Source organism: Dama dama, chromosome 8 (assembly GCF_033118175.1).
Source record: "Dama dama isolate Ldn47 chromosome 8, ASM3311817v1, whole genome shotgun sequence".
Taxonomy (NCBI): Eukaryota; Metazoa; Chordata; class Mammalia; order Artiodactyla; family Cervidae; genus Dama; species Dama dama.
In genome coordinates, this window is record NC_083688.1 from 2218181 (window position 1) to 2243307 (window position 25127).

Consider the following 25127-nt stretch of genomic DNA (forward strand, 5'->3'; position numbering starts at 1 on the left):
AATTGTAAAATCCGTTTGCCTTCAGCAGAACGGTACAATGCAGTCTTATTTCCAGGGGAATCTAATTAGAGGGCAGGCGGCCCGGCCTGTTGGGGGCGGGGTGGGGGGCCGGGGGGCCCCGTGGCCGCGTGCGAGCAGGGCTGTGAGGGTAACAGTCAGACTCTGGGGGAGGCCTCCCCCTTCCCAGCGGCACCGGGGCTCGGCGGCTGGGATTCGAACCTTGCACCGGGCTCCGCCTTGTCTCTGAGTTATAGCCTTCGTGTGACCGTCTGTCCCCTCATTTCAAAATGGGAACGATACAGTTCCTTTCTGCTCAAGTTGTCAGGATGGGAGGAGGGAATGTATTTAATACCATCCAAGCTGGACACGGGGCCTCCCTGGTGGTTCAGAGGGTGAAAAATCTGCCTGCCATGCCCGAGACTCAGGTTCGACCCCTGGAAGGGGAAGATCCCCCAAGGGCTTCCCAGGTGGCGCTGGTGGTTAAGAACCTGCCTGACAACGCAGGAGATGTGAGACGTGGGTTCGATCCCTGGGTCGGGAACATCCCATGGGGGAGGGACTGGCAACCCACTCCAGTATTCTTGCCTAGGAAATCCCGTGGACAGAGGAGCCTGGCGGGCTACAGTCCAGTCCAGTTCAGTTCATTTCTGTGGCCCAGTCATGTCCGACTCTTTGCGACCCCACGGACTGCAGCACGCCAGGCCTCCCTGTCCATCACCATCTCCCAGAGTTTACTCAAAGTCGTCCATTGAGTCGGTGATGCCATCCAACCATCTCATCCTCTGTCGTCCCCTTCTCCTCCTGCCTTCAGTCTTTCCCAGCATCAGGGTCTTTTCCAATGAGTCAGTTCTTCACATCAGGTGGCCAAAGTATTGGAGTTTCAGCTTCGGCATCAGTCCTTCCAATCAATATTCAGGCTACAGTCCACACGGCTGCAAAGAGTCGGAAATGACTGAGGCAGCTTAGCACGCAGCACGCGAGCGGGACACACACTGGCCCCGGGACTGTGTATTTCTGTCCCTCACCTGCGGCCAGCGTCCATCTCCACACCGCGCTCCCTGACACCTTCCGACTCTCCAGGCACCTTGTCAAGCCCCTCACTCTCAGAATCCCTGGGCCATCTCCCTCTCTTTCACCACTGACCCTCGGAAGGTGCCTTAGGCGCCTGGTGTTACCTGTCTAGTTCAGCCTTTGAGGTCGCCAAGCCATCCCTGCTCCTTCAGTACACCCGCCCCGACCTCTTGCAGGATACGTCAGGTTCTTTCAGTAAAAGATCAGCTCTTTTGTTCAGAAATATCTAACAGGAAGTAAAGGTCCCAGGAGTTGTAAGCACATGTGCTTACATATCCAGCAGGACCGTGGCTAGCAGTGGATGTGGGTCCTTCCACGGGACCCACGTTGCACGGGATCGAGACCTTCCCACCGTGTTCCCTGCTTGGCAAGGGCTGCAGTCTTCCCTCAGCACTGCCGCAGGCCAGACGGAGAGCGCTGGTCTGTTCAGCAGCCCCGTATCAGGGCGATTTGGAGCGAGCCCAGGGTGGCGTTGCGGGGAGAGGGGGAGAAGGCCAGCATGCAGAGAAGGAGGCCCCGGCCTGCGCTTGTTCCGCGGTTTCCCAGGCCTTGTCACTGCCCTCCCCCAGTGAAAGGGAGATGGGGGCAAAGGGGTCCGACCATGCACTCAGGCTCCTGGTGGCCCCAGGTTCAAGTCCGGGCCAGCTGTGTGACCTTGGGTAAGTCACTGCCCCTCTCTGAGTCTTGTCCTTAGAGTCAGTTCCGGATCAGTGCCTGCCCGCTTTGAGTCTCCTGGGAGGATGTCGGTTATGCGTGCCGAGCACAGCTCTTGGCATCACGTGAGAGCATCATGAGTTTCTGTTATCGATGCTTCACCCTCATGGAGCTTTATCCCCACTTACTCCCCAGAGCTGGGAAGCTGGGAAGCCCAATCCCTCACCATCTCGAAGCACGGTTTTGCCCTCTGAGAACCAGTGTCTTTTCAGATTCCACTCCCTCCCTTCTGGTTTAACAGACCTGACCTATGGCTGGCCACGTTTGGGGAAAATAACATTATTTATTCTATCAAGACTCAGCAAACTGAGCCCAGAGCAATAATTGTCCCAGGGTGAGAGTAACAGATTTTATTTTTATTGATCAAAAAAATTTTTTTATCAAAAACACATCAAACTAGAAAAGGCGTAAGCAGCAGGATCAAATTGGATTTTAACTCCTTTAAAAACAGGCTCCTCCAGCCACCCATTTCCAAAGGTGTCTGATAATTCGCAGGGAGACTCGCAGTCCAGGGTGGCCGAGGGGTTCCGTGGCAGCCGCGGAGGCTGTTTTGCGAGCATCGTTCAGACAGCGCGTTAGCATCTGGGCCGCCTCTGAGTGGACCAGACATCTGGATGTGGATAAAGGGATTCAGTGGAGTACCTGTGTGTTGGTTTACAGAGCAGTGATCCTCCAGACCTCTTGGAACTGTTCAGCTGGCTAGCTGGGGCTTTCAGCGTGGTGCCAGGTGCCTGACGATGCATAAATACATTCCTAATGAGATCATTGTGCGGGATGATTCTAACCTAGTCACCAACGAGCACGTTGGCCTGAAGAACAAGCCTTCGTCAGCATCTGTCGGAGCGTTCCAAGTTATGACAGAGATCTGAGCATATTGGAGGGGGCTGTGCATTCATTCCATAAATGTGCATTTATTCACTCATTCATTCAACAAATCTGTGGTGAGCTTTTTGAATGGGCCAGGCCCTCTTCTGCGCATTGGGATTTAAAGCAGTGAACAAAACAGAGAAAGATCCTTGTCCTTCTGGAGCAGAAATAACGACTCTCCAAATAATTCAAGCTGGGAGGCTGGAAGGCGGGCCAGGGAGGAGGCAGGTGTGGGGCAGGGTCCCTGACTTTTAAAACCTTTCAAAGTCACTGTTTGATGGGCGGCAGGTCTTTCCCCTGCTGGTAACAGTGCCCATCCGAGCGCTGATGGCGAAGGGAGAGATGGTGGGAGAAGGAGGGGAGCTTAGGAAGGGAGCTGGGGTAGATAGAAGGAGTGGGAAGAGGCTGGGGTGGAGCAGGGACAGGCAGGGCCCTGTGTAGGGTTCCAGGCATCCCCGTGGTCTGTCCAGGGTCTGATGACCCAGCCACTATGGCAGGTTGCAGGACCACAGAGAAGAAAGTTCACCTGCTGATCTGACCGCCTGGCTGGTCCTCTCTGGGCTGACCGTCTTCTCCCTCATCATTCTGAGAAAGATCTAGGGATTTGGTGCCATGAGGCTCTGCGGTCTCGTTCAGCCTGCCTCCTCCCATTCTGGTAAGAGGAAGAAGACTGGTATGTTTTCCATCTCCCTGGAGCAGCGTGGTTTTTGTTTGTTAGCTGTTGCTATTTTTCTCTGAATTCCTGTGGAGCAGTGGTTCTCAAAGCATGGCTCCCAGCAGCCATGGCGTCCCCAGGGAACTTGTTGGAAATGCAGCTTCTTAGGCTCCATCTACTGAACAGAAACTTCCCTGGGTGACCCAGAAATCTCTGTTTCATATCTGAGTCCCCAATAGTTCAGTTGGTAAAGAATCCGCCTGCAAGACCCGGTTCAATCCCTGGGTCGGGAAGATCCCCTGGAGAAGGGAAAGGCTACCCACTCCAGTATTCTGGTCTGGAGAATTCCATGGACTGTATAGTCCATGGGGTCGCAAAGAGTCAGACATGACTGAACGATTTTCACTTTCCCGAGGATTCCGATGCCCTAAAGCTTGAGAGGCCCTAAACCCTTGTAGGAGCTGCTGGTGAGGCAGTTTGGTTTACTTAAAATGCATTCATTGACTTTGGCGTGGGACCCACCTGGGCTGAAGGGAGGCTTTGCCACTTAGTATCCAAGCAGGTCTCCGCCCTTTTCTGAGTGTTCACCAAGGAGCACCGGCTCCTAGAGATGACTGAGAATTTCGTGCAAGGCCACAACGCGTGTTGAGTTCTTGGCACAGAGCAGACCCTGAATAAACTGTAGCTCCCCTGCTCCTTCTGTTACTGTGTCACGTGACAGATGCGAACCATCAAGAGAAGACGAGAGTGTTTCACAGGACAGATGCTGTTCACCTTTGAAAAAAACCAACCCCACCAACTCTAAAAATAATGGAATCACAGCATCCCAGAATCTCAGAACCGTGTGATGTTAAAGCCAAACTGAGGGAAATTCGTCCTGCCGCCTCTTTTCTCAAGGGAAGAGACAGGCTCACAGAGGTACCTGGCCCAGGTGACACAGCCAAAGCCATCGCTCTTCCCCTCTACCGCCTTCCAGCGCCCCCGCCTGCCTCCTCCCCTCCGCTGTCCTGCCTGCTGACTCATTTTGTGGGAGGAGCCCCAGATGAGCCCTGGCCGCTTTTTGCTGATTTCTTCTGTAACTGGACATCTCGTCTGTTTCATCCTCTGCTGTATCACCCAGAGCTGGTTCAGAACCTACACGTGTTCAGCCCCTGTGTGTGGAGCGGACGCTTTACTGTCTGGGTGCAAGAGCCTGGAGAGAGAGAGGGCATCGGGTCCTGGGAAGCCCCTTGCCCTTGATGGGGGCGCGTGATGTCCTCCCACGGACCCGGCAGCATCCCAACCCCGGGACCCGGCTCCAAGCTGGTGTCTGCTTCAAGACCAAGTTTTCCCGGGCTGGGGCGTCCGCCTGACATAATACGTAACAGTAATTAAGAAATAAGCTGCCTTGCCCAGCTTCACAGCGATCATTTGGCTAAGTAACTACCATGGTCTAGTGCCTCAAAAATCACCATTAGAGTACGCTCCTTATGGCCATAAAATTTCTCGTTTTCTGCCTTTCATCAGCCTCCCCCTGCAATCTTCGCCTTGCTTTATTTATACATTCGTCCTCAAACAATGGCAATAAACTCTTTCCCAGAGTGTTGCAAATCAGAAATTTGTCCACATTTTTCCACCACCTTCCACTGTGGACCTGCTCTGCCTGGGAACAGCCCAGCCGGGCCAGCTGGAGGGGCCGGGCTGCCATAGATTGATGGGGGTACAACAGGATGAGGTTGCCGGGGAGCAAGGCTGGGGAGGGGGCAGCGGGAGAATGAAAGGCCCGCTGCCCAGCGACCAGCCAGAGACACAGGGGATGGGGAGGGGACGAGGCAGGGAGGGGAGGGCAGGGACGGGAAGGGGGAGGCAGGGGCGAGCCTGCCCCACCCCCTCCCTTAAGAGAGGAAGAAGGGTCGGGGACCACTGGCCAGCAGGGCTGGCCCCAGGCAGACTGTGGTGTGCACCCCAGGGTCATGAAGTCCATCCTTCCCCACCCCTACAAGAATCAGATGATCTTGGGGCGTCCTGTAGCTGACCCTGCACCCCTCCTTAGCAGCCCAGTCCCCCTGGAGCTCCTCGCTACCCTCGACCACCAGCATTCTCTCATCTAGGCACAGATGCATGTCCCGAGCCCTCCTGTATGCCAGGAATCATACTGGAGTGGGAAGTGATGCATAAAGCAGATACCGTCCAGCCCCCCTTCTCAGGTTCATTCCGAGAGACCCAGGACGACCTCTGGTTTGCAGGGATGGGCAAAAGGAGGCCCAGAGAGGGATTGGGACTTGCCAGGGTCACACAGCAAGTTGGAGGCGAAGTGAGCCACACAGGTCAGGATTCCAATCTGGAAGGCCCCCTTCTTTCCAAACAGCTCACAGGCTCCCTGGGGACCCTGCTCTCAGTAAAGTAATAACCCCCCTCCGGCTGTGGTCTCAGCTGCCTGTGGCAGGGGTGAGGGGGCACGTCTGTAGGGACCCTCTTTATTTTAATCTGGAGTTCCCAGAGGCAGCGAGACAGGGAGACGGGACTCGGGTTGGCCTTTGGTGCTGGTCCGTGGAGGGGAAGTCTGTCCTGCTGGGTGGGCTCCCCAGGTAAAGCTTTCTGTCTCCAGGGAGGGAGGCCGGCCTCCGTTAAGCAACGTTAAAGGTGCAGCTTGTTTTCCCAGCGATCCCGGTTCACTTTCAGACCTGCGTCCTAGAATCAGCTCACAGCCCTGTCTGCCTCTGAGAGAGTGGTTCTCTTCCAAAGGGGCGGGATTCTCAGAAATCCGCTCGTTTCCATGGCAGTGGACTTGAATTGCCCTGGCTTTTGTCTGTGGGGGTCTGTGGGGCACCCTGTGGGTGCCCCTTAAGGTTCCACATGATGTTAGAGTTTTCTGGAAGGCCCATTCAAAGAAAGATGAGGGTGGGGTCAGATGGACATTGGCTGGCCAGAAATGACTCCCGAGGGGAAAGGGATCAGTCCAGGGTCCTGAGAGAGAACCTGTGACTCGGGGGAAACTTGAGTTGTTTCTCCTTGTTTTGCCTGCAATGGGAAGGTCCATGGTGTCTTTGTTTAACTGATGGCTGCAGTTTGTATTGGTTACTGTTATTAAGAACACTCTAGAGTGATAGGAACACAGAGGTGTGCCCAGTCACCCCGCCCTGGGGTCATGCCCAGTTATAATAGAAGAAATATGTTAATAGATTAGAACTTAAGGAAACCCCCAGTCTGATCGTGGAGGCATAACCTCTACTCTCCCCCAGCTTGGTGGAGGAGACCTAGTCCCCATTCTCAAGCAGTTCAAATAAACCTCTTACAAACTGGATGGTAAGGCGTGTTGGGAGACAGAACACAGGGCTTAAAACTTCATTGTCTGACCTCAGCAGGGGTCAGGGCCATGCTGACAGAGTGCCACGGGGGCAGATGGCACAGGGGTTTCAGGAGGGTGCTCAGGGCGTGGCAGTCATGGAGGGCTTCCTGGACTAGGTGGACTTTAAGTCCAGACTTGAAGGATGGGGGAAGTGAGACAGTAGGAAGTCGTGGGGACAGCATCCCAAGCCACCGCAGGGTACAAAGGCCTGGCCCTAGCCTGCAGGGGAGGCATGTTTGGGCTGGGACAGGGAGGACCCTGAATGCCAGGCTCACCTTGATGGTGAAGACAGGGCCTTGGGTGCAAGCGGCCCAGGTTTCACCGTTGCTGTGCTCTAAGGCTCCCGAGCCTTCTCTCTGGAACAGGGGACGCGTGGAAATGCCCATCTCAGGGTTATTCTGGGACCACGTGACTCTCACAGAGCTCAGAACGCGCGAGCAGCTCTTTTCATGTTTGTTCTCCTATGGCCTTCATGCAATAACAACAATAACTAACATATATTGAGCACTTACTGTATACTCCTGCTGTAGGAGGCTTTGTGTGGTCACAGAGCCCCGTCTTTGGGGTTCCATGAAACCCTGGTTTAAGCCCTTTCTCAGGGCTGAGCCTGGAGGCAGGAGGCTTGGTGGATGGAACCAGGCTCTGAAACCGTTTTCCACCCCACTTCCTGTGATGGCTTTCTAGCGGCGGCAGCTTTGAGGAGGGGGCGAGGGGACCCGGGAGGTGGGGGAAGGAAGGCCGCAAGCTTCGCTCGGCAGGCATACGGCCCTTTCACAGCGGCTTTGTGGGGCGCGGACGGGTGGCCAGGCTGCCTTTCCCTCCTGCCACGCGAGGTGGCTGCATCTGGCTCACCGGGGCCCCAGCTGCTGCCGTTTCCCCTTGGCTGGTTTTGAGGCCTCACCCCGGCCTCCCTGGGCCAGTTTCCTGGGAGCCTGCTGCCCTCCTTGGCCCCTTCAGCCCTGCCAGTGTTGGTGCCCCAGCTGGACGGCTCACCCGAGACCTTTGCACCCCCTACTTTCCGTGGGCCCCCCCACCTGCGGATGGGGTGTGGGGTCTGTGGGTGTGACTGTGGTTGTGCAGAGCCCCCACCGTAGGAGAATAAGGAAGAAATGACAGAGAGGCATTCATTCATTCACTTGTTCGTTCACTCATTCATTGGTTCATTCATTCATTCATGCATTCTTTGCCTTTGTGCTTGGTTCCGGGCAAATGTGTTGCCTCCAGGGGCTACCGAGACAGATGAAGCTCTCCTTGTGTCCAGGCACCGATAGCAATAGCAATAACAGTAATAACTAGCATATACCGATCACTCACTGTATGCATGGCAGTGTTGTAAGCCTTGTCTTGCAGTAATTCAGCTAATTTTCGTGTGTGACGACTCTGTGAAGTCCATGCTGTGATTTCCCTCATTTTGCAGAAGAGGAAACTGTGGCCCAGAGGAGTGAAGTAACTTTGCTGAGTTAGTGGGGGAGCAGGCTATGATCATTGCATCAAGGGTGCCCCGTGGTATTTCTCCAAGTTCCCATCTGTGCAGCTGCCTCCGCGCCCTGAGGGGCAGGTGGGTGGCAGTTCTCCCAGTGGGCGGATGGGGAGATGGAGATTCCAAGGGTGCGAGTGACATGTTCAAGGTCACACAGCACATTGAGTGCTGAGCCCAGAGGGCCGGCTGCCCACCTGCCAGGCTTCTGGCTGAATGAGAGGAGAGATGGGTCAGCTCAGCTCAGCTCAGTCACCCACACTCCCGGAGCTCAGCCTCCAGACAGCTTTCTGTCTTCCCTTCTTCCCTGACTCGCATCACTGCCCCTGTTTTAGAAAGGATGAAAATGAAGCTAGAAGGTCAATCACACATTCAACATCGATAGTTGTGGGAGACAGATCCAGAATTCAAACCCAGGTCCATCTGACCCCACAGCTTTTGTTCTGCCCACCTGCCCTCAGGGTCTGCAGCCTCGGCCACACTCTGTGAGAAGAGGCCCCATTGGCAATCCCCCTCGTTAGAGCAAGCTCTGTTGTCTGCCCAGCACCTGCCTTCAGCTCAACCTCTTGCCTTAAGCAGGTGAACCTGCTTTTAAACTGTGTCTCCAGGAAGTCTTCCCTGACATAGTGCCCTTGGCTCAGACAGTTCCGGCCCTTTACCAACTGTGTTCTCCTCCAAACATGATTTGTGCTTCACAATGTGTGATTCACAATTCAGGGCAGCAGGATCTCTGGATCCATCTTGAGAAAAAACATGGCTCTGAATCCTGGAACTACAACAACACAGTACTATTTCTAGCAGTACTACTTCCTTCTTCCTAGATATGCCCCTTCCTGGCAGGAATGTAGGAAGAGCGCCCTCTAGTGCCCAGGGACCGGAGTATACTGTGAGCACAGAAGCCACAATCAGAGAATACCCCAATGGACACAACTGTTTGTAATGCAAATCATCTACCAAAGGTTCGGTTTTGTTTGTTTGTTTGTTTTTTTAAGGTAGTCTTCTGGGGTTAGATGGACACTTCCCAAAGAAGGAAAAGTTTTGTCACGTTTTCCTCCCCTCCCTCCCCTCCTTGAGTTGGCAGAGTGACGCTGGGCGTCAGTCAGTCGCTGAGAAATAGCTTAAGATCTGGAGTCAGATAGAACCTATTTGGATCCCCACGTCACCAGCGCCTCCAGCCCCCTCGGGAGGCCTCTGGGAGAGCAGGACTGAAGTGAATCCATGTGGACGGTTTGGCTGCGCCCCAGCCACACGGGCACGGAAGCAAGCACTCCAGACTCAGATGGAGAGGTTGTGTCTGGAAGGCTTCCTGGAGGAGTGGTCCAAAACTGATGGCAGCTCCCACATACTGAGCACTCACTTGTCCCTGGCACTCTCTCATGGCCTCAACAGACTCACTCGCTTACTCGTTCAATCATTCAGCGAGTATTCGGGTGTCCACTTTATGCCAAGTCCTGGGGATTCAGCAGAGAAAACGCCCGCCTGCTTGGAACTTGGGCTCGAGTGGTGGCCAGGATGATGGAGGGGGTGGGGACAGGCAAGGAAAAGGAACATTTAGCACATCTGACTGTGATATGCGCTGTGGAAAAACCACAAAGCAAGGAAAGTGGGTCTTGGAGCAGCGGGAGGGAATTCCCATTATTGTCCATATTTACACACATGAAATCTACAGAATCCAGGCAAACTGTGTCAGGGGCCTGTGCTTTCCAATGCCCCTCTTTGGTGGCCTGCTGCAAAGGGCGGGCCAGAAGGGGGATGAGGGGGGTGCTCCAGGCGGAGGGCACAGCCTGTGCAAAGCTGGCAGTTGCTGGAGCAGGAGACAACCGTGGGAGTCCAGGGAGAGATGGACAGACTCTGGGCCCGGACCGGGGTGGGCTGGGGGTGGGCTTGCAGATAAGAAGGATGCTGAATCTCCCGATTTGGGTGCTGGGCTGGCTGCCTGGGAGGTGTGATGGGAGAGCGAAGGGGTCATTAAGGACCCCGATGGTCTGCAGTCTGGATGCCTGGGTGCTGCTGAGATGGGTACCCCAGAGCAGTTTGGGCCGAGGAGGTGGACAGGCGGGGTCGCTTCCAGGGAGGTGTAACTTGGGGTCCGATCCCCGCCTCTCCATCCCTCCCCGGTCCCCCGGCCCCTTGTGAGCAGTCTGGTCCGGACCCCGCAGAGGGACCCTAGGAGCCACACACAGCACGTGCTGGTCACAGCTGAGCAGTTCGTGCGGAGGGGCCGGGAGGACGCCCGCCGCGGCCCCTGCTCGCCGGCCCCCAGCTGAGCTGTAAATGACTTTTCCATTTTCCGAGACCTGCGCCCAGGCCTGCTTGGTATTCAGGGACACCCAGCCCGCACTCGCCGGCTCTCGGCTCTGCCCGAATTACTTGATTAAAACGCATATCAACTATTATGTGATTCATTTCTCTGCCGCGGCTCCGGGCCGGCCTATGTTAAACTGTAATAAAGGTTGGGCTGGGAGGCTGCGGGGGTGGGGGTGGGGGGCTCAGGAGTGGGATGGAAAGGCGTCTCTGAGTTGGGGGCAGCTGAGATGAGGACCCAAGTCTCAGGGTCTCACTGCTGCCTTCTGCAGATCTGGGATGAAAAATATTTGGCTTGGAGGTGGTCAGTTCCCTCCTGCCTTCTGAGAGAGAGGTGGGTAGGTCCCAAAATTGTGACCATCCTGTTTCCAGACTTTTCCTTTGGCAAATGGGGAACAGAGAAAGTTGGAGGGTCGGGGGTAGAATGGAGCAGAAGCTGCCTTAGCTTTGATGATCCAAAATGGAATTCTCCGTCACCTGGGAATTATAGCAAAGTTGGCTTCCACTGGGCTGAGAGTCCTGAGTCCTGGGTGGGCTTCCCAGCTTCAGTGACCTAGATTCCACCCACCGTCTGTAAAGTGGGGCTAATCCCGCCTGCTTGACCCTCCGTTGGGAGAGATCGTGTTGGAACGTTGGAAGGGCCTGTAAACTGTAGAGTGCGTGTACAAGGGGAGAGTGGTGACTAAAGTGTCTGAAAGGAACGCTGTGACCATTCTGCTAACCCTTATCCATTTAAGAAGGTTTACGGAGCCCCTGCTGGCTGCCAGGCCCAGGCTCTGCTGCACTCCGCCATCTCCTGGTCCAGCGGGACCAAGAGACCCAGCAACAGGCCAGCTTGATGTCTCCGGAGGAGCTCTGAGAGCTCCAAGGATGAGAAGCGAGTGAAACCAGCCCGGCCCGTATGGACCCAGAAGGACTTGCGGGGGCGGGGGGACGGGGCACCCGCCAGGTGGGTTCTGCTGGATGAGCAGGAGTGCGCCAACGAAGGCTGAGGCATTGTGAGCAGAGGGGGCTGGAATTCAAAGGCAGGGAGGCATGCAGCAGCCTGGCTGGGTCGTTTAGGAGGCAGAGAGCTGGACAGGGAGCGGGGGGATGAATCTGGATGTGTGGGCAGGCCCGAGGGTGGTGGGGCCTCACTGGCATAACTGAGGCCTTCACGGTCAGCAGCTGCGAAAGCCAGGAAGCTTCGGAGGAGGGGCAGAGGCTGGGGTCGCAAACCAGAGAGCCGCCCCCCCAGGGGTTTTCTGGCCACTTCCATCAGCCCGGCCTGGGCTGGACTCTGGCCAGAGCAGACCTGTTGAAGCCTCTCCTCTCTTTTTCTGTCCTCAGGCTCTCTAAAATTACATGAAGCTGTCTCCCTGTTTTACAACAGTCTTGGCCCCAGCTCATCTGGAAGTAGTGTTCCTTCCATCAGACTGGGAAGTTCCCAGTGCAGGGGTGACGCCTCCTCCATCAGATCAGGAGTTTCCTAAGAAAGAGGCTGTTTCACCCTCCTAAGATTGGGAGGGCTCCAAGGGAGGGACTGTATTGGACTCACCACCTCCCCAAGTGAGACAGGATCTGGGAACCCAGAGAGAGGGTCCCTCATTGTACTCCTCGCCTGGGGTCACCTCCAGACCGGTCCCAGGCTCTGTCCCGCCCGCTGTGGGGCCTTTCCATCCACAGCTGCTTCAGGGCCGGAGAGGAGGAGCCGCAGCTGCCTGGGAGACGGCTCCCCTGCGGCCCGCCCCCCACGTCCAGCCTCTGTAATGGATGCAAGCCCGTGCCCACGCTTCCCACGTGTCCCCTTCCCCATGCTGGCGGCCCGGGCGGCACCCAGAGGCTCTTGGTGCATGGAGGACTCAGCTTCGGCCAGCAGGGCCTCTCTGTGGCCAAGTCCACCTAATCCTTCTGATTAATTTAACTCAGAGGCTCAAGGGTTCCCAGGGGTGGGGATGGGGCGGGGCAGCACGGGAGAGACCAAGGCGAAGTGGCAGCATCTGAGTTCTCTGTGTCCCTCCTCTCGGGCCAGTGGGACCTGGAGCACCAGACACAGACCAGCCTGCTGTCTCCCGAGGAGCTTTGAGGGCTCCGAGGGTGAGCAGAGAAACCAGCCTGGCCTGGATGGGCCCAGGAAGGCTCGCCAGGGGAGGACTTCACCCTGTGGGCTCTGCTGGATGAGCAGCAGAGCCCTGTGGCCCCTGATTCTCTATCATCATCGTCATGACATCATCATCAATAATTAGCAATAATAATGGTAATCCTTCCTGTGCCCTTTACAGGTTCCAGATTCCTCTGAAAGTCATTATTTCATTCTGTTCTCAATGCAGTCCAGTGAGGAATGCAAGGATGTATCACTATCCTCATTTTTCCCTCTGAGACAGTGGAGGTCCAGAGAGGGGAGGCAGCATGTCCAAAGCTGCGCAGCAAGGGTGGAGACAGACCTCAGAATCCAGATGTCAGGCCCCCCAGGGAAGGACTCTGGACCAGACCAGAGCTGCCCCGGGGGCCCTGCAGACCCCCTCCCGATGTGTCCTCCCTCCCCACCCCTCTCCTGGAGTGAGCGAGGCTCACGCGTTGTGTGGCCTCTTTAGAGTTACTGAGCCTTTGGGTTCCACATCCATTCTGTAAAAGAGCCAGCAGTGCCCGCTTCATAGGTCTGCATGAGGCTGGCACGCGGAAGAAGGAGACAGACCTAACAGGGGAGGGGGCTTCTTCCCCTGGGATGGGCCAAGAAGGGGTGGGAGGTCCCTCCCAGGGCCTGAAGTCACAGGCCCCAGCCCGCTCTCTAGAGCTCTCTCTGCATCTCCCGGCCTTGCTTTCCCCACTCAGCATCCAGAAGGTTGTTATGACAACCACCAGCATCCGGTGCTATCCCTCCATGCTTTCCTCATTTTTAAAGTGGCTGTGTTTTTGTTTTTTTCTTTTATTTTTATTTACTTATTTTGGCCGTGTGGGATCTTAGTTCCCTGGCCAGGGATTGAACCCTCACCCCCTGCAGGGGAAGCATGGAGTCCTAGCCCCTGGACCTCCAGGGAAGCCCCCAGATCTTCAGGCCCCCAGAGCAGGGGCCTGCTGTGCCTTTCACGGTCCAGGTCTCCACCCGGGTGTCTCTGGGCCCGTGGAGTTCCCAGATCTGTGCTGCATAAGGGGTAGGGAGGACAGGGAGACGAAGGGAAATAAACATAGAATTCCACAAGGCGCCTAGAAAGCCCGAAGTCATTTGGATGGCAAGGCTCTGAGGCTGGGCAAGGTCTGGTATCAGAAGCACCTTGAACTTATCCCCGGTCGGTCATTTGCTGATTGCAAGCATGACTTTGATTCCAGCCTGCCCCTATTATTAAGGAATATTCTACTTGATACAAAAGTATCTTTAAAAATTGAATTCAAGGAAACTGATCTTCTTCTAAAGGGAATACACATATCACGTCCTATAAATAGGTGCATGCGCGCAAAGTCGCTTCAATCCTGTCTGACTCTTCGCGACTCCATGGACCATAGCCCGCCAGGCTCCTCTGTCCATGGGATTCTCCAGGCAAGAATACTGGGGCAGGTTGCCATGCCCTCCTCCAGGGGATCTTCCCGACCCAGGGATGGAACCTGCATCTCTTGTGTCTCCTGCAGTGGCAGGCGGGTTCTTTACCACTAGTGCCCCCTGGGAAGCCCATAAATAGCTGGGACCCATACAAACAAATATCCTAAAAACCAACGAGGTCATTAAATTCTACCGGAGACTAGTGTGGGCAGAACGAGCTTGAATTCTGTCCTCTCCTTGTTAAAAAGAGAGACCGATGGTGCTAAAGACATGCTGTCACTTTGGGTGGCCACCAGCCCCGTGTGGTGATGTAAGTTTGCAGGAAAATGAGACAACATGAAAAACTCAGATCTTCAGTTGCGCTAGACACATTTCAAGCGCTCAGAACCACAGGTGGCCAATACGACTACATGGAACGGCGCAGACCTGGAACATTTCCATCATCACAGCGAAGTTGTGTTGGACAGCACTGCTCTAAACTGCACTGAGACTTAGTCAGGCCAGGGGTTCTCCCAGGACAGGGCTGTGCCTCCTCCATCAGGCTGGGGCCCTCATCTCCTCCCCAGTCTGACCTGGCAGCTCTGAGTTCAATCTCTGCTGACAGGCATTGCCCCGGGCAACCCTGCTCCTCATCTCAGCTCCAAGCCCAAGGTCCCCACTGGAGGACAGAGCTGGTTGTCCCATTCCCTGTCTGTGGGCAGGCCTCCCTTCCTGCCAGCCTCTGCTTCCTCCTTTTGAGGCCCCAAGGGCCCTCTCTCCTTGTCAATGTCATAAAACTGAAGCTATGCAGTGAGTTTCAGGAAATGAATCCTTGGGATTAGTTGTATTTGGCTCTGAGCCCCAGCCGTGCTGGGGAAAGCACCCCAGATGCCAGCCGTGCCCATTGTGACACCTTATCGGTGACGGGGAGCTGGGCCGCTGGGAGAGGGGGGCTGGACCCACCCCAGGTCCCTGCCGTTAGAGGTGAGACAGGCAGCAGTGAAGGCAGGTCCCTCTTGCCGTTGGTTCCCTGCTGTGTGGCATCATCATCGGTGGCCAGTGAAAAGCAGGGATGACTTCCCAGTGGCCATGTTAGCTAAGTCCCTTCAGACCTGTCCGTCTCTTCGCGACTCCCTGGACTCTAGCCCGCCAGGCTCCTCAGTCCATGGGTTCTCCAGGCAAGAATACTGGAGTGGGGAGCCATTTCCTCCTCCAGGGGATCTTCCCGACCCAGGGATCGAACCCAAGTCTCTCATGCCTCCTGCATTGGCAGGCGGGTTCTTTACCACTAGCTCCCCCTGGGAAGTTGGCCGTGTCAACAGGATGGAGGAGAGGTGGTCTGGGGAAAAGGGGCTTTGCCTGAGACCTGCCAGCCGTGGGCGCTGCCCCACGATAGCATCGCCCACCGTGCGCTATGACATGGCAGACCTTTGCACACACTCTTCCCCCAGCCTGGAAGTCCTGTTCCTTCACCCTCACTTGGCATCTGAGAGGCTACCTTAGGTGTGTTGTTGTTTTCAGGGTTGGGAGAAGGTTGTCCTTTGTGGGACGGGCCTCGACCTATTCGTGTCACCAACCTTTGAAGCCACTGGGTAGGGACAGGACGGGAACAGGAGAGCAGGGGCTGAGTGTGGCTGTGGACCCTCACGGAGACCGGCGCTTCAGTTACTTCTCCGTGACTCAGTTCCTCCCGTCTGTGGTGCAGGCACATAAACCCTGAGGCTCTGAGGCTTGGCTCCGGTGAGCTCCCCGCACACGGCTGGCGCACGCAGTCCGTGCGTCAGTGCTCGGCAGAGCGAAGGAGGAAACAGAACGCTTCCAGGAACACCGAAGGCGGCCGTGGAAAGGGAGGGGAGAGGAAAGTGACGCAAGGCGTGGCGAGGAGGGCGCTGGTCTCTGCCTGCTTTCTCTCTTCCCGTCCTTGGTCTCCTCTTCTCACCAGCCCCCTTCCCCCCCGCTCCCTCTAGGCCCCCCAGGACCCCTGAGGGTGCGGTTTCAGAGCCCCAGCGAGCCCCTCGCTAGCATTCCTGCTGCCAGATCAGGGATGGGCAAGAGGCCCAAGCTTTGTGGGCAGAGAGTCAGTTCAGTCCCCAAGGTGTGTTCAGCCCTGCCTGTTGAGGAGCTTGCTCTAGCCCTTCCTGCAGCCTTCCTCACCCAGGCGGAGAATAGGAGTAGGTGCCTGGCCTGACAGCCCGTTCAGAGTCAGGAAGGGAGCCGGCCCCAGGCCCCCGAGCTCTCTCTGCAAAGGACGCAAAGGCCTTCCCCCACCCCGAGGCTCCAGGGTGGAAATTACTGGGGGTGATGGGGTGGGAGTCATGCTCATGGCCAAGATCATCAGGTGAGGTCGCCCCCTCCAACCTGGAAGATCACTCAGTGATTCTGGAACTTCCCAGGAAGGGTGTGGGTGTGGAAGTCACATAGTCTAAACCTTTCATAGAGAAAAATGGGGAAACCGAGACCCAAGGTCAAAGTTCAGGGCATTTGGAAGAGAACCAAGCTGGAATCCGAGCTTCCTGACTGCCAGCCCTGGGCACAAGCGTTTGCCCCCTTTCTCAGTCCTTCCCTTTCTTCCGGCTTCTTTTTCTACTTAGTTTCTGCACTGTTTTCCCAAAATGCAATAGTGTCATTTAAAAAATATTAAACTGTAAACAAATTTCAAAAAGAAAACAAAAGTTCTGTCACCCTGAAGGTTCGCATTTGTTTATCTATTGAGTGTAATGTTCCATAATGTGTGACGCGTGCTTTCTCCAAAAGTGGGTTTCGTCTCTGCACACGGGTTTGTTCCTTGCCTTCTTCTTAAAGTCACGTTGATTGAGGTACGGGGAATATATGGGGAAAATTCTCCCCTTTTGGAGAATTCAGTTCCAGGAATTTTGAGAAATGTGCTTCATCTTGAAACCACGCCCTGAGCCCTATGTCATGGGCGTCCTTTCACGTCAGTGGTAATAACCTAAATGCCCAACTGCAGGGTTTTGTTTTTATGTGGCTGGACCACAAAGTGCTTACCCAGTCCCGTGGGGGGCAGGGAGGTCGCGCCCCGGCCTCCCTCTGATACACAGCGCGTGAGGGACGTCCCTCCAGTGCTCAGGGGCTCTGACCCTCGGTGCCGTGCGGGCCCGAAGGTGGGCACGCAGCTCCCATCCGTCTCACTGGCCCCCGCCCTCTCCTGCCCTCTCACCTGGCCGTAGGGAACCGCCTGGACGAGGGCTCCGACGTGGAGTCAGAACCCGACCTCCCTCTGAAGCGTAAGCAGCGCCGCAGTCGGACCACGTTCACGGCCGAGCAGCTGGAGGAGCTGGAGAAGGCCTTCGAGAGGACCCACTACCCAGACATCTACACCCGAGAGGAGCTGGCGCAGCGGACCAAGCTGACAGAGGCGCGCGTGCAGGTGAGCGGGCGTCCTCTGGAGGGGCCTCCCCGGCGGCTCTGTGGGAAAGAAACCGCCTGCAGCCAGGAGAGGCAGGAGACGCGGGTTCATCCCTGGTTGGGGGAGATCCCCTGGAGGAGGCCATGGCAACCCACTCCAGTATTCTTGCCTGGAGAATCCCCTGGACAGAGGAGCCTGGCGGGTTACAGTCTATGGGGTCGCAAAGAGTCAGACACGACTCAAGCGACTACGCACGCACCATAGCACACACGTCATCTGGGGAGCAGGATTGGGAGAGGGGGTGGCCAGGGCCTGGGGGGCTGGGGGTCCCCCCGGAGTGGGAGTGGGGATTTTTCAGCAAGTGGTCCAGGGGCTGTGTAGACACGTAATGCCCCCAGGACTTGGTACAGAGTAAATGGGCAGCAAATGTTAGTTGATTGACTAACCAATCCTCGGACAGCCCCAGAGATGCCAGGAGGGGCCGTGAGGACTTGGACTGTCTCCCTCCTCCTGCCAACAAGAACTTCAGGAAGATGACGGAAGGAGGGATGGAGGGAGAGACAGAAAGGGAGAGGAGGAAAGGGCAAGGGACGGAGGGAAGAAGGACATTAGTTCAGCCACAAGAGAGGGAGCTCAGGAAATAGGAAAACTTCCCAATCTCTGAGGAGGGGAGGAAAGATTCAGGGCAAAAACTTTCCAGAGCAGACCTAGCTTCCTAGGATGGGTAATGAGTTTCCTGTTATGGGAAGCATGCAAGCTGCCTGGGCACATATTCCTGGCCGGTTAGAAGCATCCGGGGAAGGGTGAGCAGACTTTGAACACCCTCTGGACATCCACAGCAAAGTGCGTGGTGCCTGATCGGTGGGCCTGTGGAAGGTGAGGCACAGAAAGAGCCGTGTCTGTCTGGGGTTCGAGGCCTGCCGTGGGGATGGGGGAAGGACCCGCCTCCTCTCCCGGAGCTGAGTTATCAGATTGCACAATGTCTGTAGTTCTGTAAGTCAGAGTCTCTGGGGGCCTGGCTGGGTCAGGGTGGGGGGCGGGAGGGGCGGAGGAGGAAGGGGAGGCTGATGAGCAGCTCCTGTGGGAGCCCATCTTGGCCTGGCCCCTCCGTGAATGGGGCGTTGAGTCTGCCGAGGGGCTGCCCCCAGCTGCTCACTGGGCGCTCTTCTATCCTATCTGAGAGGGATCAGCTTCTGTTGGGCATCTCTGCTGGGGGGCTCCTCCCACGTGACCCCAGGCAACCTCAGACCCCCTTGTCAGGCCAGGATGGTCACTCATCACAGGCACAGAGTCTGAGAAGTGATACAGCATTGGGGATGTGTGTACAGAGCTCGATGGAGGCTGAGCTGCGCCTGGCACTCAGCCTGTGGATGCCAAGCCCAGGTTCTTTCCATCTGGAAAGGAGAAAAGCACTCAGAGCCGAGCCTGGCATTTGAAAGCAGTAAAGTGCTAGAAGCAAACGGGCATTTGAGTGCTCCGGGGACCAGCGTGCCTCCCTCTGCCCACCCCACCCCTCCTGGAGTGGGGGGCCCTGGGCCGCACGCAGGGAGACCCGGGGAGGCGCGGATGGGCGGCTGCAGCCAGCTCAGCCCGTCCCAGCCCCCTCCCCTCGGGGTGACACCCGAGCTGCCCGCCCAGGCCTCCCTCCTCCGCCTCTGATCCCCCTGCAGCTGTTCTCCTGGGCACATTCCTGGGCGCTTTCTCACTCCCACGTCTGGCGGCCGCGGCTGCGTCCCGCCACCTTGGGGCCTGACCGCTCCTTGTGAAAAGTCCTGGCTGTCAGGGCTGTGCTTTTATTGGCCCAGGGGACTCAGAAACAAGTGTCACTCAAGGTCCGAGGGTGAGGAGGGGGCTGAGAACAGGCGGGAGCAGCCAGAGCCCAGCACACCCCGGCGAGGGGGCCCAGGCAGCCGTCCTCCACGTGCTGCTCCCCTCGCAGACCCTCAGTGCTTCCAGGGCGGGGCTGGCCCTCCCCCGGCTCATGGCCTGAGAACTTGGCCTGATCCCAGCAAAGAAGGGATCGATAAATTTTGAGTTTTAAAGAATGAACAAAGGCTGACTGCCCCCACCCCCCAAATCAAGACAGGAATAATAGAGCATTTGGCCTGGAGAAGAGAAAGCTTGGAGGACATGGCTGCTCTGAGAGGCCCTGGAGCGAGGCTGGGGAGGGGGACCAGGACCAACCGGAAAATGTCCCAAGTCCCACATGAAGGGACAGAAACATGCGACCAGGGCCACAGGCTGAGTTCCCGTTGGTTTCTGCCTCTGATCAGCTGTATCACCCTCAACAGATTCGGTTTCCTTTCCTGAGACTTAATCTCTCATCTATAAATAAAGGGACCAAACTAAATGAGCATGAAGCCTCCTTAAAGTTCTAGGATCCTGACTTACTGACAGTCAAAGCCGCCTTGGGAGGTGATGAGATCCCCATCGGCAGAAGTGTTCGAGCCAAAGTGCGATGTCCGGGCGATGGGAGAGCCCAGTGAGAGGGTCCCTGCTGTGGACGGGGCGGCAGGGGTCGTGAAGCCCCCTGAGCGCTGTGTGGATTTTAGGGCTGGATGCTGTTGAGGTCTTGGCCTCTGATTCTGAGAGCCTGTAGTTCAAGGATCTGACAATCCTGTGTCGTCTCGTTTCAGTGGCACTGGGAGGTGCCAGAGTGGTTCAGATGCCCCAGCGCGAATCCCAGCTCCACCACTTACCCCCTCAGCCCTTGGTTTCCTTCTCTGCAAAACGGAGACGATGATAACAGGGTCCACTTCGTCCCGAGGACTAAATGGCAACATGTAAACAGACCCACACACAGACTCAGGAAGTGCCCTGAGCAGTGGCTGTGATTGTTAAAGTTCACCTGTTCTTAACAGCTCCATTTCTGGCCACCCTCGAAACCCCAGGCTTATTCATCTAGCAGTCATATTGGGCACCTCCTCTGTGCCAGGCACTGTTCTAGGCACCAGGGACTCAGCAGACAGAAATCCCTGCTGAATACAGGGCTGGCGTCCAAATCAGCTCGGAAGCCGGTAGGCACAGGTCGGGGCTCCGTCACGCGTGTGGCACCCCTTCTGCCTCCCCTCCAGCCCTGCCCCCCAGCAGAGAGTCAGGAGCCTCCGTCGGAAGCCTGCGGGGCATTATGTGGGGTTGTATGGTACCTCCAATGTCTGGCGGAGATGCCCATCTCCATCCTCAGGAAGCCCTGCCACCGTGAAGGGCGGGAAAGGAGCGTGAGGCAGGAGGACACATGGCTGGGGACCAGTGTCTCCTTTCCCCGGAGGAGTCTTCATTTCTAAACTGCTGGGGGCCCGACCCCCAGCTCGCAGACATATTCCTTGAAGGTAAACAAATCTGTTTCTTCCTGAGCTCCAAGATCCCAAAGTCTGCGTCTTTCTTCTAGAAACAGAGGCTGAGAGCTGATAGATAGGCCCCAAGGCCAGCCTAGGTGTCTCCCACAAGGCTTGGAAGAACATCCCGTCCTCCAGATGAATGGCATTCAGGGACCAGGGCCGCGTACAGCTCATCTGGTCCCAGTTTGGAGCCCTGCTATTTGCTTGGGGACGGGCAGGAGCTCTGAACAGAATCCCATTTGGGAGGCACTAGCGGGACTCGCTAATGAATAACTTAAACTGAATCTTTTCATTACACTGGATGACATTCATGATGCCTTTCTCGTGTGCCGGGCACACCACTCAACGCCCTACATGTGTTATCTTCATCACCCTTACCGTGATCCTAAGAGGCAGGGACAGTCAGTCTCTCCATTTTACGGATGAGAAACCTGACCTTTCCCTAGCAGAAGCAACTTCCTAAAGACAGAGGTAGTAAGTGGCTGTCCTGGGACCCAAGCCCGAGTCTGTCTGTCATGCTCTTTTCCTCGGGGCTGCATTGGAAGAAGGGCCGGATGAAACGTTCAACTCAGTCATCAGACACTTCCTACAGTGTCCTGCTCCCAGGGCAAGATGTGGAGAGAAGGACCAAAAATGAGGAATAAAACTCAGGCTCTGTTTTCAAAGGACTCAACCCTGATCAGAGATTCTGGGTGGATCTGGGTCCACCACCGTCCCTCCGGGAGCCTCCCTTTCTCCATCTGTAAATTGGAAACTTGCAGTCGGTACTGGCTAAGAGCCCTTCCAGTTCAGACGTCGGAGGCTTTCCAGCAAAATAAGCGTTGGAGATGCTGTTCTAAATAGGCACGTGGCCTGTGTTAACCCCTTTGAGGTCCAGAACCACCGAGAAGGTAGGGGCTGCCGTTTGTGCATGTCCTCGGTCCTCAGTCATGTCCGACTCTGACCCCATGGACTGTAGCCTGCCAGGCTCCTCTGTCCACGGGGATTCTCCAGGCAAGAATACTGGAGTGGGTTGTTGTGCCTTCCTCCAGGGGATCTTCCCAACCCAGGGATCAAACCCAGGTCTCCTGCGGCTCCTGCATTGGCAGGAGGATTCTTTAAAACTGAGCCTATTATCAGCAAAGAAAGTGAGGCTCAGAGGAATAAGAGAATTTGCCCATCTTAGCTAAGAGTCAGAGGCAGGATTCAAATTCAGGCAACTGATCAGACTCCAGAGCCCCTACTCTTGTGTCCTGTTACACTTTGTGAAGATGGAGATGCCTGCTGGGTTGGGGGCAACCCCACGGAAATAGGGCAGTGAGGAAGAAGAGGAGAGAGAGAGAAAGCAAAAGGCATGTCCTCTCCTCCAGGAAGTCCTCCTAGATTCTGGGAGGAGTTGGAAGCCCCTCCTCAGACCTCCTCATGGCACCTCGCACACCAGCCCGCCTAAGCTGACTGTACTGAAGAGCAGCTGTCCTTTGATTTGTCTGTCACATGGCCAGGCCAAGGACAGCTTGAGACTAGGACCGTGTCCTGTTCACCCTCTGTCCTTGCTGTCCTGCCTGATGCAGAGCAGAGTCCCGGGAGCTGCCGGAGATGGGAAGGAGGGAAGTAAGGAAAGCAGGTGCAAGGCGGCCAAGGAGAGAAGGCGGGAGAACGTTTCTGCCTTAGCTGAGTCCTCTTTATCTGCAGATGACCCTCGCTGAACAAACGAAACCAGAGCAGAGTGTCCCAAACATAAATCATTCTCCACCATCTTCAGGATTTGGGCCACTTTTGCATATCCAGATCTTCATTTACTTTAAAAAAAGATAAAATAAAATCAGTGTATTTTAAAACAAACATGCATATTACTCTCAGGGGCCTCCCAGGTGGCACAGTGGTAAAGAATCCACTTGCCAAGGCAGGAGATGTGGGTTCGATCCCTGGGTCAGGAAGATCCCCTGGAGAAGGGCATGGCAACCCCACTTCAGTATTCTTGCTTGGAGAATCCTGTGGACAGAGGAGCCTGGCGGGCTACAGTTCAAGGGTCACAAAGAGCCAGACAGGACTGAGCAACTGAGCACGCACGCACGCACGCACGCATCGCTCTCATGGAAGGACGGCAGCTGGAAACACACACACAGGGAATACGAAACGACGTGGGAAGGGTTTTCAGGAAAGCGTCACCGGCCAGGGCATCCTCCCTGGGCTTTAGAAAGGGAGGTTGATGAATGTTGTGTGTGCAAGTTGCTCAGTCGTGCCTGACTCTTTGCGACTCCAAGGACTATACAGTCCATGCAATTCTGCAGGCCAGAATACTGGAGTGGTAGCCTTTCCTTTCTCCAGGGGATCTTCTCAACTCAGGAATCGACCTGGGGTCTCCTGCGTTGCAGGCGGGTTCTTTACCGGCTGAGCCACCAGGAAGGCCCTGATGAGTGTTAGGAAGGCGTGAAGGACGTTGAGCCCCCAGTTGAGAAGGTCTCTTCCACACACCCCAGGCCCGGAAGAGATGGGAGTGGTTCGAGGTTATCTAACGTCCATGTCACTTGCCTCTGGGGAGGTCTCTCCACCTTGGAGTGCAGGAGCCCCACCCTTTGAAAAGTGCTGACTTAAAAGAAAACAGCTCACAGGCAGCCTTAGGCAGACACGTTCATCCACCCTGGACGCTCCTGGGGAAGCCCTCGCTGCCCTGGGGAGGTGGGAGCAGCCAGGACCGTCATTTTATGTGGAAGCCAGTTTTTTATCTTTATTTGGCCACCGAATCTCCCTTCTCTGTGAACCCTAAACAGGTCAGAGCCAGCAGCTCTATACATCTAGCTCGGAAAACTGAATTCCGTTTCTCCCCTCAGAGAAAAGACATGTTATGAGGGGACACAAACACCCCTCCACCCCTGTTCAGACTCCCCCTCCCGCAGGTCAGCAGACACGGACCAGAGGTTTGGGGGTCTCGAGTGATCTGTGCCAGGGGAGGCCTAGGTCTTCACCCGTGAAGGGGACGACTCCCCACTGGGCCTTGGGGGGTGTGCAGCACCAGCAAAGACACACCAGAGTCACCTCTGCCTTCCATTCATTCATTCCTTCAACAAGGATTCCTACAGAGGTGTGAGCAGGGGGCCAGGATTGCTTGGCCTCTGCCTGCGGGGCTTAGAGTCAGAGGGGAGACAAAAAAACAGATATAGACAATAATTGTTTGAGTAAGGGAGCTCACAGCTGGAGGCCTCCTGAGAAAAGAGGATGGAGATTGGCCTAAAGTAGTTTTGAGGCAGGCAGTCCTCGCGGGAACAGGAGGAGGCATTTCTGCAAGCCCTGCAGGCCAAGGAGCCAGCGCTGGGAAGAGTGTTTGAGTTGGAGGAACAGCATGTGCAAAGTCCAAAGGTGGAGAAGCACCTTCTCTCAGGAGCCCTGTTTTGCACACTCATTCTCGTATTTCTCTGGCCCATTTCAGGGAACTTGCTGCAAATCCAGACAAGAGGGTTCTAGAAAGTCAGACTGACTGAACTTTGAACCTCACATCCATTACAGACTAGCCATGTGGCCATGGGCAAGTGATTTCACCTCTGTGAGCCTCAGTTTCCCCCTGGGTCAGTGGGACTAGGAGGGCAGGCCTCTGGGCCTGTGTATGGACAGACATAGGAAGCGCTAGCACAGGGCTCGGAGGAAAGGGAGACTCAGAGACGTTAGGTTATTGATCCGTCCCTGTGTTTGGGGTGGGGGTCGGGGGGTGGGCTTTCCTAAATCAGGGGGCCTGTGCAGTGTAAGCCAAGCAGAGCCTCAGACCCCAAACACAGAGCTAGCTTTCGCATCTGAGTCTGGCAGGTGGGTCTCATTCAGGTGGGTTCTGGATGTGTGGCCTCCTCCTTGGGGGCTTCCTGGAGGAGATGAGGCGTGTGCAACGTGGGTGAACAAGGATGGTCACCCCCTGACTTCCTTCTGGGCAGGAGCAGCTGCAGGGAAAGAGCACTGGGCTGAGAGTCACTCGGGGCCACCCTGTCACGCGGGCAAGCCCCCCACCCTCTCCGGGGCTCAGTTTACCCATCTGTAAAATGGGGATCATAACAATGACTTCCTCCCTGGGTGGTCATGAGGATAGAATGGGACCCTGCCCACGATCGTGTTTGCAAACTGTCCTGAGCTGCAGGAAGGTGAGGCTGTCCTCCCTCGGAGGACACTGGCTGGACCCAGGGTGATGGCGCAGGGGCCAGGTTCTAGCTGTGCCTCAGCGCCCTGCCGGAAACCAGGCTGAGGGCTCCAGGCTCCGCTCTCTGTCCCCCAGGTCTGGTTCAGCAACCGCCGTGCCCGCTGGCGTAAGCAGGCAGGAGCCAACCAGCTGGCAGCGTTCAACCACCTCCTGCCAGGTGGCTTCCCGCCCACTGGCATGCCCACGCTGCCCCCCTACCAGCTGCCGGACTCCACCTACCCCACTACCACCATCTCCCAAGGTGAGTGACAGCTGCCTCCCGCGTCTCGGCCCCGCCCCTCCGCCCGCCCCCTTATCGCCCCTCCCCCCCAACCCCCACCCTCTCCCCTCCTCAACAAAGAAGGGATAAAAATC

At 56.2% G+C, this 25127-nt stretch overlaps 1 protein-coding gene across 2 annotated transcripts in view; it reads left to right on the forward strand.

Annotated features, from left to right (window-relative positions):
• Window positions 1–25127, forward strand: part of PAX7 (paired box 7) — a 102645-nt gene that overhangs the window by 38360 nt on the left and 39158 nt on the right. For both annotated transcript variants that reach the window (XM_061147815.1, XM_061147816.1), the window contains exons 5-6: window positions 17098–17297; window positions 24849–25014. In XM_061147815.1, the coding sequence (XP_061003798.1) occupies window positions 17098–17297; window positions 24849–25014 (366 nt within the window). The remainder of the gene's footprint in view (window positions 1–17097; window positions 17298–24848; window positions 25015–25127) is intronic.